Source organism: Centroberyx gerrardi, chromosome 23 (assembly GCF_048128805.1).
Source record: "Centroberyx gerrardi isolate f3 chromosome 23, fCenGer3.hap1.cur.20231027, whole genome shotgun sequence".
Lineage (NCBI taxonomy): Eukaryota > Metazoa > Chordata > Actinopteri > Beryciformes > Berycidae > Centroberyx > Centroberyx gerrardi.
This window is the reverse complement of record NC_136019.1, coordinates 13,544,344-13,565,964: the sequence shown is the minus strand read 5'-3', so window position 1 is coordinate 13,565,964 and position 21,621 is coordinate 13,544,344. Positions and strand designations below refer to the sequence as shown.

At 44.5% G+C, this 21,621-nt stretch overlaps 1 protein-coding gene across 1 annotated transcript in view; it reads left to right on the top strand.

Moving 5' to 3' along the window:
• The window catches only part of adgra3 (adhesion G protein-coupled receptor A3), a 33,573-nt gene extending 12,160 nt beyond the window's left edge, over window positions 1-21,413 (top strand). Inside the window, exons 3-19 of the mRNA XM_071926549.2 lie at window positions 3,681-3,752; window positions 8,059-8,130; window positions 8,292-8,363; window positions 8,635-8,795; window positions 10,075-10,288; window positions 11,063-11,227; window positions 11,967-12,168; window positions 12,484-12,633; window positions 13,645-13,803; window positions 14,032-14,199; window positions 14,486-14,693; window positions 15,335-15,543; window positions 15,839-15,963; window positions 16,827-16,950; window positions 17,721-17,866; window positions 18,840-18,935; window positions 19,596-21,413. Of these exons, the coding sequence (XP_071782650.2) occupies window positions 3,681-3,752; window positions 8,059-8,130; window positions 8,292-8,363; window positions 8,635-8,795; window positions 10,075-10,288; window positions 11,063-11,227; window positions 11,967-12,168; window positions 12,484-12,633; window positions 13,645-13,803; window positions 14,032-14,199; window positions 14,486-14,693; window positions 15,335-15,543; window positions 15,839-15,963; window positions 16,827-16,950; window positions 17,721-17,866; window positions 18,840-18,935; window positions 19,596-21,066 (3,814 nt within the window). The 3' untranslated portion in view covers window positions 21,067-21,413. The remainder of the gene's footprint in view (window positions 1-3,680; window positions 3,753-8,058; window positions 8,131-8,291; window positions 8,364-8,634; window positions 8,796-10,074; window positions 10,289-11,062; window positions 11,228-11,966; window positions 12,169-12,483; window positions 12,634-13,644; window positions 13,804-14,031; window positions 14,200-14,485; window positions 14,694-15,334; window positions 15,544-15,838; window positions 15,964-16,826; window positions 16,951-17,720; window positions 17,867-18,839; window positions 18,936-19,595) is intronic.
• Window positions 21,414-21,621: the final 208 nt, after the last annotated feature.

Below are 21,621 nucleotides of genomic sequence, written 5' to 3'. Positions count from 1 at the left end.
ATTCACTCACACACACACACACACACACACACACACACACACACACACACACACACACACAATGCCAGCTTGACTGCATGCAGAAGCCTTTCCCTCTCTCAGATGTTCCCATACACTCCCTCCCTCCCTCCTTCCATCACACTTTCTTTCTCTCCTCAAACTCCAGTAGAGGGAAAAACAGAATTTGTTGCCTGAGTCTGTCTGAATGCGCTGAGGCGCTCCATCTTGCCTTTCACCCCTCCTTCCTCCCTCTGTCCCGGCTTTTCAGTTTTTTCTTAGTCCACAGTCAACAAAGAAACTCTCCCTCATTTGGACTGCCTGCATGCAGTTGTGAACACTGAGACAGCAGCTGGCTGCGAGTGGCAGAGAAGGGGGGAGAATCGATTAGACCTATCCAGCACTCTGCGTGAAATTGCAGAGTAACTGTGGAGACCGCTGTGTTTTGTCGGGGCCAAAGGTGTCCCTGCTTGGAAATAAGCCCCACAGAATCCCCATTATCACTCTCTTCACAGAAATATGAACCAAAGCTAGGCAACCGTCACATGCTAATGCTTTCCCAAATCCACTGCTGTGGAGGAATGCTTATTATGGAAAATGGAGCTAGGATAACTGCTCTAGTGTCTAGTTTCTGCAGAATTGATTGTTATCTGTTCACGAATGGTGCTATACTTAAGTACACGTGCAGAACTATAAAGCTAGTTTGAAATGGAAATTGTAACACTGGGATGCTTTTCTGGAGTACACCTTTGAAAGGGAGATATTTCAGATGAAAGATAAATATTTTCAGGCTGTTGACAAGACTCTTCTTTGTTTTACCAGTGCGATTAAGGAAGATTTGGCAGAGGAAACTATGGGTTCAGTAGGGCTTGTGATCTGTTAAGAAGGAGCCATCCATCATTCTGCTCCAGACTGGAGGCTTGTTTAACACCATCGGTTTCTCTCTCCACAGTGGGAGTTTTCACTCTCATGCCAGGAATCCTCCATATAAAAAGAAAATAACTCCAAAAAACAACTTGGAACAGGACTTTTGTTAATCTGAAGTTCATGTCACACCTTCTTACTCTTGGGCTGAACAACACTTTTGGTGCGCCCTCACAAAATGGTGACCACTCCAAAACCAACCTTCGATTTGGGCCAAGTTCAAGCAGAGTTCTGGGACAAACTCGGACCTTTTTAGCCAGCAACTTCCATTTAAGCATGTCAAGCAAAATTGGCATGTTCCTCAAATAGAGTTAAAAGCTTACAGGTCATTTGTGGTCAGCAGTTTTTGGAATCGGAGATGTAGTTAGAGATGGTTAGGCACTGACTGGTGCTCTTGCCTCCCCCACAATTTATCCACAAGGTATTCCGATTTTGGAGAGCAGCTAGTAGTGGTGGTGGTGGTGGTGGTGGTATTTTTTAATTTGCTCTGGCCAATTTTGCAGGTATCATATTCCAACATGGCTGATATCTTAACTTGGAAAACAACCTGCAGGCACCATTCAGTCAATAGTGATCATGATTGACATTGACTCATGATTTGACAGGCGTGCACTTGAGATTGCGCCAAGCCTCTTAATTAAAGACATAGGTTACCTTTTTTCTCTTACAAGAATGTAAACTTTTGGTGACTTGCTGCAGTTGTCTTAACAAAGATTTTACCTCTCCCACACACAGACTTAAAAGTCACAATTATGGGAAACTTTCAGATCGAGTGTCGATGCAATATGGACAATGTGGAAAAAAACAATCATGAATATGTCACTCAAGTAGAGATTGAAATAAGCCCAGAACAATTGTTCAGCCTTTTTCCTGCATTCCAAGCTGGCTCTTTTCAGTCAGTGAATAGCTAACAGAGGGATTGGCTTTAGTGCTTTGCCGTGGCACTGATGTCTTGACATTTGACTTTTGGCTGGCACTAGTTCTGCCTTGGCACAAGGCTGACTGATCAAGGCACTGCTACATACAAGACGGACTTTTGCCAGTTGAAGTCAGCCTTCCCCAAATGCTCAAATGAATGGTTGGTTGGTTCGTTGGTCACAGTATTGAACTTTTTAAATTAGTCTTAATTAAACATGTGATGTTTTGCCCTCAGTATGAGCTCTAATACTACCAATGTCAAGTGGCATTTTGCATTTATTTCTCAAGTTGGCATAAAAGTTTCATGTGGCCATTAGTTCTATGTCGATTTTAGTTGCTTAAAGCCACCGTAGGTAGGTTGTATAAGTTGATATTTTGTTTGAATTCAGCAAAAGTAGTCCTCATGTTGTGTGAACATAAATGAGTGGGATAATATGTCAGAATCTCGGCAACACTGATAGTGCCATATCTCTGCTGTTTGCTTTTAATGTACATTTTGTGGCTCGGGCATCTGTCCAATTGAGACAAACTCTGGAGCAGGAGAGCTTTGTTCCACTGGCTCAGTGGGTAGTGGAGGGAGGGGAGAGGGGGGCTGAGTGTGTTCATCTTCCTGTTTTCCTACAAACTTACCTACCTAAGCTAAATTTACATAAAAATAAAGTGGCCTCAGCAACAAGCAAATTAGTAGACTCAACATTGCTGTTTTTGCCCCCCAGATACACACATAACACACAGCTATCAGGGTCTTGTGTCACCCTTTTGCCTTGCTATATTAAAGGCTAAGTCTGATTTCTTTGTCCTCCCCTCTCTCATTTTTCTGTCAACACTCCTGTACAGGGAAGCCAGTTCTGCTAGCTCACATCAAAAGCTATAACTAGCAATAGTTTTTTTTTGTCTATGACCTACCCATAGCCCCCCACCCCCCTCCCACCCACCTTCAGATGACAGCTCCTTGACATCAAACGGACAGAGTTACCCAGGGGCCTTTGTGTGGGCTCAGGTGGCGACTAGCGAGCCCCCTGAACCCACAGTGTAATGAGTGACTAGGCAGTGCCAGTGCAGGTGAGCGCCGCAGGTATTCTGTGACCGCAAGCCTTTGAACCTCCTGGGGAGGTAGGTGTGTGTGTGTTTGAGTGCCTGTGTATGTCTCTGTGTGTGTGAGGGAGTGCCTGTGTGTGTGAGAGAGTGTCTGTGGGTGGATGTGTGTGTGTGTGTGTGAGAGAGAGAGTGTGTGTGTGTGTGTGTGTGTGTGTGTGCGTACGTGCGTACGTATGTGAGAGGAAGAGAGATCCCCAGGGGCCAGGTTATCAATGTCGCTGTGTAGTGATGATTGATTTTGGTCTCACGCCTCTCCAACAAATGTCTGCTTAGTGGGCCCATGGGATAAGAAGGGCGTGTGCACCGTCGATTTCTACTGTGTACAACAAATAACGGTGGCACTATAGGGGTGAATGAGGTTACTGTCGTGACATTAGATAGACAGTGATGGAAGTTCTTGCTTGCCACTTTTACTTGCTTGCCATATTGGTGCTTCTATACTGAAATGTTGATTTCAGAAAGATGGTAGGGTAGCCTAGTGGTGTCACATAACAAATTCTCAGGTTCAGTCCCCACAGTACTGAACCTCAATGTGAGTTGCTCTAGATAAGAACGTCAGCTAAATACCTAAAACTGTTAAATTGGAAAAAGAATATAATGTTCTACAAAGAACGGGGTTGAGGACTGGGATTGGAAAGTTTGTGGACATAATCTGAGGCATATAATCAGTATGAACAGTGCATCCCATTTTGTTGTTGTATAATTTGCTCACAACCTAAACTTTCCTCTCTCCTTTTTGACAGGGACCTGCGGAGCAATATGATCAGTCGCATCGAACCAGGAGCTTTCCTCGGACTGCCAGCACTCAAACGACTGTGAGTAGCAGTGGAGCTTCTGCAGCTTCTCTGTCTCATCTTCAGTGTGTTCTGTGCAAGTGTCTTTCTGCATGCGTACCACATTTGGTCCCCCTAAACCAAAATAACTCAATTCAGCAGTTTTTTTTTTAAATTGCAAGGCAGTTTGGAGTGCTTGTTCTGATTATTTGCCATGTGAGCCTGAGGGTTTCTGAAAACTGTGAGTCAAAAGACAAATTTGCAATGATGGTTTTGCTGACAAGCGCTTTTGTTCAATGTTCGCAATGTGATGCAAGCCATTTTGTTTTGGGAATTGGAATTTTGCAATGACAAATTCCCTTAGAGTCTGTGTATTGTCAGGGCTATGCGTATGTGTACTATTTTTAATATGATTTGTTCAGAGACTACTAGACAGCTTTCAGCAATGACTCTCATCACATATCTTGTGTTTAAACCAGTTGTTGTTAGTGTCTATACATGCAGCCTACTGTGCATGTCCTAGCAAGTCCATAGTGTATCCAGTTTCTATAAGGGAGCTTGGTCAAGCAGCAGTCTACTCCTACTGCTTTGCTTTCTCAAGGCCCTGCTGGCCTTCTGCCAGAGACCACTCCAGACAGCATGAGGCCCTATCCACTTTCACACATTCAAGGAAAGGAGGGTGGGGTAGATGTATATGCGCCTCCGCATGTGTGTGTAGCGTCTATGTATATTGTGTAAGGGTAATTTTAATATGCAGCAGACATATAGGTGGGTATGTATCCATCTGAGATATATGGTGTGTGTGCACTTGTGGGGGGTCAAAGACGGTGTGTACCTGCGTGTATAATTGTGAGCTTCCCTTTGTGTGTTTGTGTGTGTGTGTGTGAGAGAGAGAACACAGCATGAATTGGAATCATCCAACAGTACCCAGTCACTGCCAACATAAACTTGAGCTTGGCTGCTGCTGCGGAGCAATGTGAGCGAGACAGGAAGGCCGTCAGCTCCTTGGCTCAGACACTGCCTCATTTCCCCCTCCTCGTTGCATATTCATACTGGACTCAGATGGATTCATACCTACCTATACGTCCGCTGCATATTAAAATGACCCTCACTCATGATATTCATAGACGCTTTTGTTATCAACAGCATAGTTTGATCCATAATTTCACATGAAACCGATAGCAGTGTTCTCTCCGGAACACAATTTGGTCTTGCCTAAGGGTACCAGAGTTCAATTTGCCCCCCACCTGTCTCCATTAATTTCAAAGGATAGTTGTCGCTCACTTAGCTGTTGAGGCATTTTCCATGAGTAGAAAGGGAGAAAGTAGCACAGGAAAGAGAAGAAGAGTGAAAGACAAGATGAGGTAAATACTGCCCTGAACCCTGGGAATGTACACACACAGAAGCCCTGCACTGAGCACTGGCACCCACACCCAAAAATCCACCCCACACTTTTTCCTCAGCTTGTGAAAGATGGCAGTGGAGTTAATTGGCAGCGACGAGAATATGACATGAAAATACATGTTGCCTCTTTCTGTCACACACCTTTGACATAGCATGAGCACCCATTGCTGTGACTTTATCTTTGTTTCTCTCTCTGCCTCTCCTCTAGCCAATCTTTCAATTTCCCCCATTTGTCTCTCCACCTCCCCCGTCAGAAGTGCCTTATTAGATTTCTTCTCATTTCAAGACGTGCCACTTGGAGGGCCGAAGAGAAGCTACTGCCATTTTTTTTTATCTGCCTTGTGAAAGAGGAGTGACATGGACATTAAAAGAGATAGTAGCAGAAGTTTGGATAATATGGGATCCACACATCACACATTAGTGTTGTAGATGAAATGAAGAACAGATGAATGAAGAGCAGTGGTATCCTAGAGGTTAGAGAGGCAGGCTTGTGACTGGAAGGCCAACAGCTTAAATTCCTGCACAGCCTGGGAAAATGTGGGTCGGGAAAATTATTAAGTAACACTCTCCCATCCCTCAACAACTACTGTCAAGCTGCTATTGAGCAAGGCACTTAACCCCAGCTTCAGTGTAACCACCAAGTAGCCAACGATAGAAGACCGGTTGTGCTGGGCAGCTTAAATGTGTATGTAACAGAGTGAATGTGAAGCAGGGCGTTGCTGGAAAAAGAGCATGTGCGCTTCCCTGGATAAATAAAAAATAAAACCAAAAAAAACCTTCATTAAGTCACGAGACAGTCAACTGAATGACAAGTTAAATCCAATCCACAGACTAGCAGACTGGCGCCGAGAACTCCTCCGCATACACCCTCACAACGGGACTAACATCTGATCTGGAAGTAGTCAGGTGGTGCCTGGTGGTCCCAGTTGTCTGGGGTTCATTATTAGTGCTGAGAGCTGAGGTGTAGGGTGTACTGTTGATTACAGCCCCAGGGGAAAGACACGTCTACCCCTCTACCCACTGAGACCTCTTTACACACAGATAGTTGCAGACATACTCACTAATACACACATGTACACGCACACACTCTTAACACACACACACAGAGTCAGACACACGTTCCCTATGGATCCCACCGGCCTCAGCCCCCTTCACCCCACATTCCATCAACAGCTGAACAGTCGTTGCCTCAGCCTAATCACATCGGGCTATTTTTGCATCTGCTCCTCATATCATTCACAACAACTGAAGCCACTGCGCTGAAACACTCTTCTGTGCTGTTAATTTGCTACATGCTTGTGGCTGAAAGACTGTGCGTGAGATTAGACTTTGGCAATGAATACTAGTCTGCCAGTTCCCATGAAGCAAAGCAGATGGAGAGTAGTGGTGTTATTATGTTCCTGTCAGTAATGGGTCCATAGTAATAGAAGATACATTTATTTACATTATCTACAATGTTGAATGATACAGATTCTTTTCACTGTGAAAATGAGTTACATGTAAAAAAGTAACGCCGTCATTCAGCATCATCTCTCAAGTCTCTTATCCCTTGATGTACAATAGTTGTACATCAAGTATTTGAATCCCGGCGATAAAGTAAGATGAAAGTTTATCCCTTTAGCTAAGGAAGCACCCCCCCTTACTCCTACTGTGTTATCCTTCCCCTGACACATAATGCTAGCAAGAATTGGCAAGCACGCAAAAGGCGGCTTTTTCTTCCACTCCAAGCGGAACTAATAACCTCACACAGTAAATTCCCCAGCTGCCACCTTAAGGACCAACAACAATAATTAAAGAAATGCTTGGATGTTAGCATGTGCCTGACAGTCATTTTCCAGGTATCACTTTGTGTCAGTATCGCATTCCTCAGGCACCTTAGGATATAGTTTAGCTTGTGGGTTAAAGTAATCGTCTACCTTTTCTCCCCGGCTCTTATTTCTTTACTTGGCACTTCTCTATCATATGATCATTGTAGGGACAGAGGAATATTTGTTACAACTGTTGTATGGGTGCTGTGATTTTGAACTTTGAACTACAATTGGTTGCTTCTAATGATGGCGATCTAGGAATTTAAGCTTATTCTGTCACACTCATTGCAAGAGCCTACAATTTAGATGTGGGAGAATAACCACATTTGTCAGCTTTGTTTAGGCTGACTTTTCAAACCTGATGTGACATTAACATTTAGACATGCCCTGATTTTATTCTTTTGATTTACTCAGCCCTGACGCAATGTTTAAAGAAACCCGACTATTCAAGTGCTGCTCGTGTGTATTAGTGGAAAGTTTACTAAAGTTGACCTGGGGCTTCCAGTGAATGACTGCCTTTCCCCTCCAAGCCATTTCTAAATGTTTGCACATTAGGTATAATTCATCGAGGTAGGATCAGTCTTTTCCATGTTAGGTCCTGGAATTGTCTGCGATTCTTTATAAAAGAGAAGAAGAATCCCAGACACTTCCATCTGATGTTTGCCAGAGACATCATGTCAGGTCCCATCCAGAGGAGAAACACACTCTTTTGACGTGTTTGACTTTAATCATAGGCGATTAATCACCTCCCAGAGTGTTACTCTGCCTTTGATGTGTAGGTTAGCCCCAAGGCCAACACAGACATCATCTGAAATCACCTTGAAAAGTTGTAAACCTGACAAAACTGAATTTTTGGCCTTCTTGCCTCAACCTGTCTCTGTCAAGTCCTGGCTTTGGTTTTGAAAACCCTGTCTGGCTGTATCTCAATGACTTAAACATACATTTCCTGGTATTTATCAATTTGTCACACGATACCATTTGATTTTTCATGGCTTATCTTGTTATTATAAAACTCTCACAGCCTTAACGCAACTTACTAATTGATGGTCGTTCAGCCGATTGTAGCTGTCATTTTGCATTGTTTTTGAAGTGTGGAAGAAACAAACCAGAAGCCTCTTTTTCTTTGTATACTACAGAGATTTGTCCAACAACCGCATTGGCTGTCTCAATGTGGACATCTTCAAGGGCCTCACCAGTCTGGTCAGACTGTAAGTCATCAATATTGAATATGTTTTGTGCTGGATAATCAATGATTACACAGACTTTGTCAAGTAGGCATTAATGTAAAAATTACACATTACCGCATCAGCAGTTTTGATCAGTTTCTATAAAATGCGTCAAATCACAGTTGTTGTGTTTTTCTTCTCAGAAACCTTTCAGGGAACATGTTCTCCTCATTGGCTCAGGGGACCTTTGACAGCTTGGTGTCTCTGAAAACATTGTAAGTATGACAAGGAGTCAGCGTGTTGTTCTCTAAATGCAAGCACACATACAAGCATAATCACAAGATATTCGCCATGAAAATTAAGTCAATCATAATGGTTTTTAACGAACACTGTTAAAGTTGTAAAATACAAAAACAAGATGGGGTTTGTCCATCAGGCAAATAGCTAATTTGCATGTGTCCCCTTCAAGTCACCTCACTGGATACTTTACCAATGGCAGTGCAATACCACTTAACTGATCTTCTGTGTGTCGCTGTACATCCCCAGGGAGTTTCAGACGCCCTACCTGCTGTGCGACTGCAACCTCCTGTGGCTGCTGCGCTGGATCAAAGACAGGAACATCGGGGTGAAGGACACCAGGTGCTCCTACCCCCGATCTCTCCAGGGCCAGTTCATTACCTCCATCAAGCCTGAGCTCCTCACCTGTGGTAGGGATACATACACTTGACCTGCGCTGTATTCAATTTACATACAGTATATATGTACATGGATTTAATGATACAGTGATACTGCTTTTCCACAACCAATACCAATTGTCCAATATTCAATACCATACCACCATGTTTGTGTTGGCTATGTGTCTATCCTACACATGCTCATACATTTCTACTCCATCTCACATCGGGAGCAACCAAATTATAACACACCATTATGTATTTAATATACACCCACTCCCAAACACACTCACCTATTTGCGCAATGAAAAGTTTGGTGACACACCCCAGATGTCCAGTTTCACTTGTGCTATAAATGTAGAACTTGTGAGCTCATGTTTCCTGTTGGCAATATTTGGAAATGTATTCCCAGCCTCAAAGATGTATTCTCAGACATGGCACAAACATACTGTATCACCCTCCAGTCTCAAATCACCTAAAAGTGATTTTAACGTCCTTCCCAAACACTAGCATCTTTGCAATTCAGTTTACTTTCAGGAGAGCAATAGTTCTAAAGGAACCATTCATCATTTCAATTATACTTTCTGATTTGCCATTTGTCCAGTCTCCAAGATGTTGGAAGGTTGAAAAAAGTCCCGCTGAGTGATAACTCTGATAGTATTGTCAAAATGGTGAACTGCCTCTTTAATTTCTTTCCTCTTGGTATCAGAGAGGCTGGTGTTTGGGGAACAGGGGCTTGTGCAATGACACGGGAGATAAGAGAAGGGCCGCGCAGGCCAGTGCTGCCTTTGTTTGTACTTGCTCATGTCTTATCAGTTTGGCACTCATCACAGTGAGGGGTTATGAAATACATGGCACAGATCTAGCAAGAGCCAACTGCATGACATGAATGACAAATAGCTTGAAACTATTCCCTACCCAGAATTCAAGGCACTGTTATATTTTCCCTATCTCTCCAAAATATGCCAAGGGTGGAACAAAAAGGCATTGTCTCCTGAATAAATGTTACAAATCCCCCCATAACCATTTTTTGTGACAAATAAGAACCAGGAAAGAATTATTTTACTCTGAGAAATTAGTAGCTGACCATATCCGTCTGCTGAGTCTTTCTGAAGATATTTTGTAACTAGAAATAATGCTAAAAGATTCTCAATGGCCTATTTTACATATGGCATTGAACTAATGATGGTCATCACATTAAATTGAATTGTTTCGTCAAGAAGCGATGAAAGGAGTGCCTGACAGCTATTTCTGTGATGTGTCATTTTCGGGACATCATAGTTTTACACAACTTCTTCCGGTTCTCCCCTAGACGCGCCGCTCGAACTGCCCTCCTTCCAGCTGACTCCGTCCCAGCGGCAGGTCGTCTTCCAGGGGGATAGCCTGCCGTTCCAGTGTCAGGCCTCCTTCGTCGCTGAGGACATGCAGGTGCTGTGGTACCAAGATGGCCGCATGGTGGAGCCTGACGCCGCCCAAGGCATCTACATCGAGAAGAGCATGGTGCAGAACTGCTCCCTCATTGCTAGGTATGGCGATGTACATTCATGTTTATGCAGGCTGTGTTGTGTGTGTGTGTGTGTGTGTGTGTGTGTGATCATTATGCATTATACAGGGAAATTCATCGATAGTGCAAACCCTTGTAGATTTGTAGGTGATAAGAGATATTTTAATTTCAGCCTAGGCCTTGATAAATCTGAGTACATGTCAGTTCATCCATACACAGATTACAATCTTCCTCTGATAATCTTGGGAAAATATTTGTTTTTGGTGTCATGTAGTGCATTTTCATCACCCGCTGCATACGTGGAGATGTATTGCATTGCGTGTGTGTGTGTGTGTGTCTGTCCACTCAGATGTCTTTGCAGCTGTTTATGATCAAGCTGTTAATTGTATGGGGAGGAAACACAACATCTAGTGTGATCATGTGTCATGTATTAATATATTAATACATTGGTGATTGTTCAGGGGGGTAAAAAAAAAGTTTTTTCCTTTGATTCATCACTAGCTTAGTTAGCTAGGTTTTTATGTTGTGTGCTGTATTTCCAGTGCGGGTTGCTGCTGTAACAGCTGAATTTCCCTTCAGGATAAATTAAGTACCTCTATCAAAGAAGCATCAGAGTGTTTAGTGGGGACAAAGGACTTAAATTGATTATCTTGACCTAGAAGGGTGGACCTCCAATGCCTAAGCCCTAGTCTTCTGTCTGGCTTGTTTTAACTTTGTTCACAATTAGGCAAGTACAGATTTCTCTGGTTGTCTGTGAACATTTTGAAGAAATGTTCTCCTTCCTGTTCTCCACCAGCGCGTTGACCATCTCCAACATCCAGCCTGGTTCTACGGGGAACTGGGAGTGTCGGGTCAGGACAAGCAGGGGCAATACCACCAGGACCGTCCACATTGTGGTGCTGGAGAGCTCCGCCAAGTACTGCGCTCCCGAACGCGTCTCCAACAACAAGGGAGAGTTCCGGTTAGTGCACAAACTTAAACAGACTTATAGCCACCTCACTTAATGTCAGCGGCCTGTCATTTACCAATGCACAGGATCTGATGTAGCTAGTTGGTGAGAGCGGGTAGGTTATCAAGTCGGCACTTCTCATCACAGATGTTAAGTTGAATTAGGGCGAAAACACAGAGGGCTAAACAGTAAGTTCTGGCATCTGAACTACCCTGTATCTACAATAAGCAAATAAATAAGCTTATTTAATGGTAAACTGTATTTATAACGCTACACATTTGTCATCTGACTTGGTCATTTGTTACATTTTAAACATAAAGGTGAACACAGATCTGCACTCACAAATTGAACGCCTTTGTTAAGTATGAACCAATACTTATGATGTAAATGTGTCTGAGGGATTGTTTATATGCTCTGATGGTGCAGCTGTGTTGCTATGCAAGCACTGTGGCACCCCCTTGTGGTTAAACAAGTGCATGATTAAGCAGTGTCACACCTTTGACCACATTCATTATGTTATTCTGTTATTGTTGATGTTATACACATTATGGTTCAGATGACACAAAGGTTACATCTTGGTCCAAATACACAGCATTGTCCTCCTGCTCTCCACCTTAGCAATCCTCACCAGTCTCTACTCCATAAACAACTTGTGAGGTCTTTCAAAGTTAGAAGAAACTAGAGACATTGCAGGTGCCATTTTATTGGAGACAAAAACCCCCATAACGGTCATTTCTGTGGCTCCGTCCAGGTGGCCACGCACTCTGGCAGGGATCACAGCCTACCTGCCCTGCAACAGACTGTCATCGGGCGCAGGCATCTACTCAGGCAGCGCTGGTGAGGAGCAGCGGGCGTGGCGACGCTGTGACCGCGGGGGGCTGTGGGCCGAGGAGGACTACTCCCGCTGCCAGTACCAGAAAGACGTCACCAGATTCCTCTATGTCATCAACCAGGTTTGTGACTGCTTGGTTGACTAATTGATCTGCTGAATGGTCTTCATTTAACTGTCTTACATCCTCCTTTACACAAGCTTAAAAGACACTATTAGACAATACATAAATTTGCTTGTAACTTTCTGACTTCAACCTCGTTCTAATCCTTTCTGTCTGCTTTCTGCCTTCTCCTTTATTATCTTCACATTGTTTCATTTATTTTCCCAGCTTTCTCAATTACCTTTTCTGCTTTTTCTTCTCTGCTGAATAACTATCCGTGCCAACATATCAGACCATTTTATGCCTTCATCCTAAATGTCTGTCTCTGTCCATTAGATGCCTCTGAACGTGACCAACGTGGTGACCAGGGCCCAACGGCTGCTGGTCTGCACAGCTGAAGCCGCCACCTTCTCAGACAAAATGGACATTATCTTTGTGGCTGAAATGATTGAGAAGTTTGGCAAGTTTGCTGAGAAGTTCAAAGAGGTAAGTAGTGGCTGCCATTAAGTTCCACATCTCCAACTCCACACCCAATTAGGCTTTTTATAGTGTTGAGATAAATGTTTTACAACATAAAGTTATAGGTCTGTGTGGTTTTTATAAGCCTCAGCTTGCAGGAGAATGTGATGCTTGCATTTGGTGTATTAGCAGGTTCAAGGACAGATTTAGTTCTGAGCAGTTGTATGTTGTCCTGTTGTTTAATGAGAAAGGACGTCTTGTCAGGACTTCAGGACTTTCATTTCCGCACAGCTGTAGGCCAAACAAAGCAACCTTGTCCCGTGCAAATCCGCAGAGGAATCAAAATGAGTGGGGATAAGATAGGATCTGGAGCGATATGTTTTTTTTCCCCGAAGCAGAGGTTGGAAAGCGGATGAGATCAGATTTCTCCCCCTCGCTGTGATTTCTGCAGTGCACCTGGCTAGCCGGTCCTTGTAAGGGAAGGGTGAGAATGTGACACCAGGAGAGACCTGTGTTTCTCACTCAGCGTTCAGCACAGTTAGAAGAACAGTAGAGAAGGTGATGATGAGATCAGAAAGACTTAAGTTACTTGTCCACTGAGAGCTGGTCTTTTTAGAGCTGGCTTCTTTTTCACGTTAATTTCAAAGGAAAGGAGTGCTGAGAGCCTAGCATGGCTCTGAGCGTTGAGCATTAGAGGTTAAAAGCCTTTAAATTTTAACAAAGTGGGACTTTGTTGTAAATGTGCAACAAGAGCCATGACAAGCACCTCCTTCAAGTATCTGTTTAGCACTGCTTGCTAAAAACGAGATGCCCGGTGGACACAGAACCTTATTCACGTTTCTCATGTTTCCACTGGAGTGATTTAAAATATTGGCCGTGAAATGCTCAGCTGCAGCTAATAAGGCAGTGTTTGGGGTTGTAGAGGTGATGAGAACAAGGCTTATATGTCAAGTAGTGTCTTTTTCTAAGACAGTCCAATTGAATTTCTCCATAATCTGCATGTATAATGTGCTTGCATGTCCCTCTCTTGTCTCCCAGCTGGGTGAGGTCATGGTGAGCATGGCGAGTAACCTGATGCTGGCTGATGAGCGGGTGCTGTGGATGGCCCAGCGCGAGGCCATGGCCTGCTCCCGCATCGTCGCCTGCCTCCAGAAGATCGCTGTCCACCGCCTGGTCACCGCACAGGCCTTCTCCCTGGTCAGTCTAGTTAGCAGCACCATGTCATGTTGCACTACAATATGGGAGTCAACATTGTTTCGTTTTTATACCACTGATGTATACCAGCTTTGGTTCGTCATAAAGACATCATTTTTCTTTTAACTTTGCACATAGACTGGGTAACATAGTCACATTTCTAAAGTCAAATTCCCTAAGACATAATCCTGTGTGTGATATCCATGTTGAATGTACTGTATGTCCTCCCAGACGTCCCCCAACATAGCGCTGGAGGCCCACGCTGTCAGGGCCAGCGACTGGAACGGCATGACCTGCATGTTGTTTCAGAGGCCCAGTCCAGAGCGCACGCCCGGTCAGGACCGCCAGCTCAGCTTCAAATGCAACACCACCAGCACCTTCTCCAGCATCCTGCACAAGGTCAATTCCTACCAGTGGTACAAAACGTGAATAGAGTGGTAATTAGGACGTGTTAGCAGTAAAATTGTGTCTTTTTAATTTGTGATTTGGGGTTTGTTTTACAGCTTATGATCATCAAATTACATTTGCATCAGTGTTTTTGGACAGGCATTGAACTGTTTTTTTTATGGCACACGTATTGTAGTAGATGAAGATAATCCTCTTTCAGAACATAACAATGTATGTATTTCTAGTGTGAAAATTCAATGGAAATTTTACCATATCCCCTGTGCCTTCATCCCTGCAGAGCACTGTAGTGGAGGCGTCCCTGCAGCTCCCTCAGTCTCTCTTTTCCCAGTCCGTACTCCCCGGGCAGACAGACAACACGGTCTACAAGCTCCACCTGCTGGCCTTCCGCAATGGCAAGTTCTTCCCCTCCACTGGCAACTCCTCCCAACTGGCTGATGGTGGGAAGAGGAGGAGTGTGGCCACCCCTGTCATCATGACCAAGATAGGTGAGTTTGAGGTGGAGAAATCGTAAAAATGTGTTTGTATTGGTGAGGTAGTTTTGGTATTGTCATGGTGTTTAATTCATGGTGTTTATGCCCCTGTGTAATACCTAATTGACATCGTTATGGACGAGAAATCTGAAAGTTTCAATCACTTTATGTGTAACGTGCCATTCAGTTTCATTAGGACAGGTGTTATCACATACAGTACACTACCAGTCAAAAGTTTGGACACACGCATTTTTCTTTATTTTTACTATTTTCCACATTTTAGAATAATAGTAAAGACATCAAAATTATGAAATAACACAAATGGAATTATGCAGTGACCAAAAAAGTGTTGAACAAATCAAAACTATCTTATATTTTAGATTCTTTAAAGTAGTCACCCTTTGCCTTGATGGAAAGGCAAAAGCTTTGGAAAGAAATTCATACATAGGCATCGACTTCACTATTTATATTTGTCTAAGAAACAAATTTCAAGCATTTAAGCATAAGCCTTTAGATCAAAATGGCTTTAAGATAATGAAAAAGGTAGTGCATTAAATCAGGTGTGTCCAAACTTTTTACTGGTAGTGCAAGTGAATGAAAACTTGAAAACTTCTGTCTTTTTCCATTCCCACGCCCTCGTCTCCGTGGCCGATCAGACGGCATGCCCCTGCGCGGCCTGCGGAGCCCCGTCAACATCACCCTGCGGCGGTTCGCCCGCGGCTCGGACGCCGTGTCCGCCTGCTGGAACTTCAGCCTGGTGGGAGGCCAGGGAGGCTGGCAGAGCGACGGGTGCCGTATCCTCGCCCACCACGACAACTTGACCACCATATCCTGCGACTCGCTCGGAAACTACGGCCTGCTCATGGTAGGACTTGTGGTTGGGTGGTTCCTCTTTATTTATTCATTGTGATGGCTTTGAATTTTAGTATTTTATATAGTCTCTATGTTACAAGCAGTTAATTAAATTTGCATGAAAGCTCCACAATATTTGGGTTGGCACTCAGTGCAACCTTTGCAAACAACATCATGTGTTGTTAGTTTTTCCTATCTTTTTTTTTTTGTCTGTAAGCATTGTAATCCCTGGGCTTCTTACATGCAGTGATGTGACATAACAATCTCTTATAAACTGAGAACTGTAACTCATCTCATGTCTCTTCCAGGATCTCAGCAGTGTGGAGTATTTCTCCCCCAGCATCCAGCCCCTCCACCCCGTCATCTACGCCACTACCATCGTACTCCTTCTCTGCCTGCTCACCATCATCATCAGCTACATCTACCACCACAGGTAAAAGTGGTTGCTTGACTTTTGTATTGTTTGTTTTTTTAAGTCATTATTTAATCTTATTTTATTACACAAAAGTTTTTGCTGATTGTTTTTTTTATTGAACTATGAAATAATACATTTCCAGTGCATTTGGCCAATAAACACTTAATTTGTACCTCTAAAATGTGTTTGATTTTAAATCAAAATATACCACACGTCCCACACTCAGGGCAGAAGAGTAGTAGTGCTGTGTTCCTCACTTTGTCCTCAACCAGTCCAACCTCCCAGTCCTCGATTGTTGACTTTTTAGTAGGGTATTTTATTTTTTGTTGACACAGTGGTTTGTTTGGGGTCTGAATTTTCTTTTACTGCTGGCTGCATGGTGCCAACATTTTCTACTGCTTCAGGATGCATACTCAACACGTACTGTGAACGTGTTGCTTTCCTACCAAAAACCGATCCAGTTTTCTCACCCAGATCGTCCTGGAAAGAATCCCCCGGTCAAAGGCTCCCATGAATCACCTATGGTGGCCCAAGGGGGACAGTAGACTCATTCAACCATGAATATTTGACAACCTAATAAATAAAATATGAACCGGGTGAACTCCTAATTATCAGGGGCATTTTTTAATTTCACGGGTATTGGATGTTTTTGCCCTGATCCCTGTTAATTTCTGACCCTGCTGTCCAGTACAACCGCAATCTTCCCTTGTGCACTTTTTGATTAATTATGTTTAATAATGGACATAATAGTAATTACAAAAATACTATATAAAGTTACAGTCCAGCTCGGTGTCAACATCACAGACTGTCTCATCTATAAGAGGGAAGTGCTTGTAAAACAGACTTATTTATCTATGTTAATTCTGTGTCCGTGAATCCAGGTCTGTCCGCGTAAGTCGCAAGTGTTGGCACATGTTGGTCAACCTCTGCCTCCACATCTTCCTCACCTGCGGAGTCTTCGTGGGCGGCATCAATCAGACGCGCTATGCAAGTGTCTGCCAAGCAGTGAGTATACCCTCCTCACCCCCCCCCCCCCCCCCCCCCCCCACCCACACACCTCCAGCACCCCCCCGCTGTGCATGCTTTGCTTCAAACTTCATGGTCAGAAGTCAAAAATGAACGAGTGCCTCTTGGATGTTTTCTGGATCTTGAAAAAGTTGCCTTTGGCTAAGTTAACCCCGCTCATGAAACGCATGGAAGCACAGGGAGAAATACAGAGAAAGATACAGTAGATGTTTTCCATAGCTTCAGGCAGTTCTTCCCCCTGACGATGTGTTGTATTGAGACATATTACTTATTCATTTTCCACAAAGTGCCTGGCTGGAAAATGTTGGCAGAGTATATGTTTACTTATTTATTAATTTATTTATTAAGTCCCCTTGGGAATAAAGCTGTAACTCACAGGTTGAACCTGAACTTGAATCTGGAGGAATTTTTCAACCCATACTGATGATGAGATATTCAATACAAAATTGCTCAAGGATCAGGATGTTTTTTAAAAGACTCTCATGTACTGGGTTCTGTTGTTCTTATGTAAGGGTTTGATTGCAGGTCTGGCATTAACGTGGCATGGCATTAACACGATACTTGCCATTTTTTACATGTCATTACATGTCTCTTTCGGCAAGACTTCAAGAGTAGTGTCACCAATTCAGTTAAATTTCACATTTAGACGAATCTTTTTATTTTACAAATATGATTACTGACTAAATTAACAGTTTTATTCCAACATGAGATATCCACCAATTTAAAAAAAATGGCACACCCTCTTCCAGGTGGGCATCTTGCTGCACTATTCCACTCTGGCTACCGCTCTATGGGTGGGCGTGACCGCACGCAACATCTACAAGCAGGTGACGCGCAAGGCCAAGCGCTATGAGGAGCTGGACGAGCCGCCGCCCCCGCCACGGCCGATGCTCAGGTACGACACTACAGCTCCCACAGCACAACAGAGAAGTCAGTCTCTTATAGAACATATTAGTATCAGTCAGAGTTTTAAAAATTGTTTCACTTTCAAAGCTGTACTAGGAACTTCGCACGTTGGCAGCTCCAAATGTCAAGAGGTTGGACTGAAAAATGTGAACGTATATACCCAGAAACGATGAAACGTCAGTTGGGCCTGACAGTCGGCGCAGATTATCCTGTCAACAGGCTAAAAACGGGAGACTTTGGCCCTTTGCCTCAACAGGTTTTTTCAAACGCGTTGTCAGGCCCAGTCTGGTCGGACTCGTGTAGTGAAGCGGTCCAACACTCACCAAGACTGAGAGTTATCCTGGCAACAGCCAATGGGAGTTGAGCTCAAGAGGGAAGGAAAAAGAGAATGAACCGGAAGAGAATTCACTTTTAACAACAACTCCTACACTTGCTCCACTTTTGATACATTTCTGTACAGTTTTATATGGAGGATTAATCTCATGTATGTGACATATATGATCCCTTGTCTTCATGTGTGACGCCCCGTCTTTGTCCCGTCACCTAGTGTGAACAGCTTCCTGACAGGACAGCAAGCGGACTAGTCATTTAGTCCGTAATGTCCTCGTTGGGCAAGATTTGAACAGTCTTGTAGTCTGACCCAGGCTTAAGACAGGTGTATTTTTACATAACAATTGTGCCTAGTGCAGCTTTATCTTTACATTTGTTGCTATTGGTGTCATGTTTACATGTTAGGAATTTTAAAATAATACAGTATATAATATTTATATATATTTCTAAAGAGAGAAGTGGTGAGTAGGTCAGTCAGCTTTCTCTTGTTATCAATGGTCCTGTTTGTTGTGGAGACTGCCACATGGTGTCAGTGTAGATGCCTGAGATACCAATGGACCTAGGTGTTTAATTCATGCCCATTTTCACATCCTGCTAAAATAAGGGCTAATGCAAAGTTCTTTCTCCAAAAGGTTCTACTTAATCGGTGGAGGGATACCCATCATTGTCTGTGGCATCACTGCGGCAGCTAACATCAAGAACTACGGCAGCCGGACCAATGCACCATAGTAAGTAGTCCCAGCTCAGCTGACACATTGTATAGAAAGCAATTAAAGTTCCTGTGCCTCAATATATGCTCATGGAAATGCTGTCATATTTTATCTGGGCAACAGTGTTTGTCTATTAAAGAAGACACCCCCCCCCCCTCGTCCCCTCAAGTCTTTTACATCCTGTCCTCAGGAGACGTTGCTTTGTTATCGACTGGCCAGACTGTGTGCGCGTGTTGCTTTAGTAAATAATGGATATTTTTATGAGGGTAGGAAAAGTTCAGTCCCTGAAGTTCTGATTATGGAGGTCTATTAATGGTATGTGCATCCAAGCACCAAGAAACTGCTGCCAGTTTTCAGCTAACTCCCCCACCCCCCTTTCTACAGTGGCAGCTGTTTAGATTGTGCTACATGGCTGACTAATTGAGAAATCTGGACCCGTATCTGTCCAAAGTCTTTGGAGTTTAATTAATTTCTAGCTAGCAAGACGAATCCAGCCTGTATTATTAAACGTAATGGAACAGAAACTCTAAGAATTGGGAGTAAAAAAGTTTTATACAAAGCCTTTCTTTTAAACTTTGTACTTTACATGACTGCTCTACCCTAGCCACTGAAATAGTCATGAGACCCTACATTGCTAGAAAGTGTGATGCCACGTCTCTTATCTCTCTCCCCCTCTAGCTGCTGGATGGCATGGGAGCCGAGCATCGGTGCCTTCTACGGCCCGGTGGGATTCATCATCTTTGTGGACTGCATGTACTTCCTCAGCATCTTGCTCCAGTTGCGCCGCCACCCTGAGCGCCGCTACGAGCTCAAGGAGCCCACTGAGGAGCAGCAGCGTTTGGCGTCGGCCGGCAGCGAGGCCGGGGCGGACGGTCCCAGCAGCCAGCTCCACCCCCTCACCCTCCAGCTGCAGCCTCACGAAGCCTCCTCCTCTACAGTGTCCGCCCCCCACGCTGTGCCCTTATCGGCCCTGGAGAACGAGCACACCTTCGTCGCCCAGCTCATGGGCGCGGCGGGGGCGCTGGGGCTCTATGCGGCCCTCTGGGTGTTCGGAGCCATGGCTGTGTCACAGGACCACCCCTTTGACCTCGCCTTCACCTGCCTGTTTGGGGTGGCTGCGCTGGCGCTGGGGGCGTTCATGGTGGCACATCACTGTGTCAACAGGCAGGATATGAGGCGCTATTGGTCCCAGGCTTGTTGCTCTGGGAGACGAGCCTACTCTGCTCAGGAGGACGTCCTTCTGCCCCAGCCAGGTGCGGCAACGGCGTCCTCAGCTGGATCTGTTGGCAGGGGAAACGGAGAGGCGTCAAAGTGTGGCCACAGCAGCGCCGAGTCTTCCTGCACCAATAAGAGCGCCCCCAGCGTGCGCACCTCCCCCCAGGGCAGCAAGCTGACCAATCTGCACGCAGAGGCGGCCCAGTGTAAATCCATCTCGCTACCAGTGCCGGCCAACGGCACGGCCATTTTGGACAACAGCCTGACTGAACATTCACTAGACAATGAAATTAAAATGCACGTGGCACCAGTTGAGGTGCAGTTCCGCCCCATGAACAATAACAACAATCCTGCATCTGCCACTAACGGACACGCAGGCAGGCATCACAAGAACAGGGCGCGGGCCCACCGGGCGAGCCGGTTGACTGTGTTACGAGAGTACGCCTACGATGTGCCCACCAGCGTGGAGGGCAGCGTGCAGAGCGCCCCCCACAGGCGGCACCACCACCATCACGATGTAGCGGCACGCAATAGTCGGCGGGCAGCCTATATGGCATACAGGGAGCGGCATCAGAGTCAGCTGCAGCAGGACAGTAGTGACAGCGCTAGCCTACCTCGACGCTCCCGCTACGCAGATAAGGGAGGGGGCGTCACTCTGGGCAACGGGGCAGTGGGTGGAGGAGAAGCAGTGACAGGAGTGGTAACAGTAGAGACTGAGCGAGCGGCTACTGCTTTGTCTAGTTCAAGTAAAGACACTGTCGCAGTGAAGCAGCCAAGCAACACAGAACTAGAAAGCCAACCCAAGTCATACGGACTGAACCTCATCACTCAAAACGGCACGCTCAAAGAGAACGGGCAGCCCCTGCCTTTAATTAACACAGAGAGTACGACCAGTATAAAGACCGGCTTATGGAAACACGAAACTACTGTGTAGCGACAGTTTCCGTGCCAAAGACTGCATAGTAATATGCTCTCTCTCCTCCTCAACTGTGAAATGTTTTTTCTATGATTGTGTTTTTGTTTTTTTTAGATTGTACATTTTTCTTGGAAAAAGAGTTCTTTGAAAATAATTATTGGACAAATTAGCCACATTATTGAGTATGCCACTCAAATGTCTCTGTAGATATTTTTTTGTAAATGGTCTATTTTTATAACCTTTAATCCCAACCCCCTTACTCCATTTGTGAGTTTTTAGTCTGTGCTGTGGCCCTGTGCATACCCTTGGGGGCTTTTTTCCATTTTCTAGTTTGTTCCAACATAATAAACCAAAAGTTACATTCACCTAATTGAAAGTTTTTATTCTTCTGATAACACCCGCAATCCCCTCTCTTGGGTCTCTGAAACCGGTGCAAAGGTGAGTCAGAGCTGGTTTGTTTCCAAGAACAACCCTTGCTGACAGCGCTTATTTGACAAGCTGGTAATTGGGTTTTTCAGTGAACTTCTGGTGGCCTCAAGTTCCTCTCCCCCGGTGAAGCCACACTTTAATTGC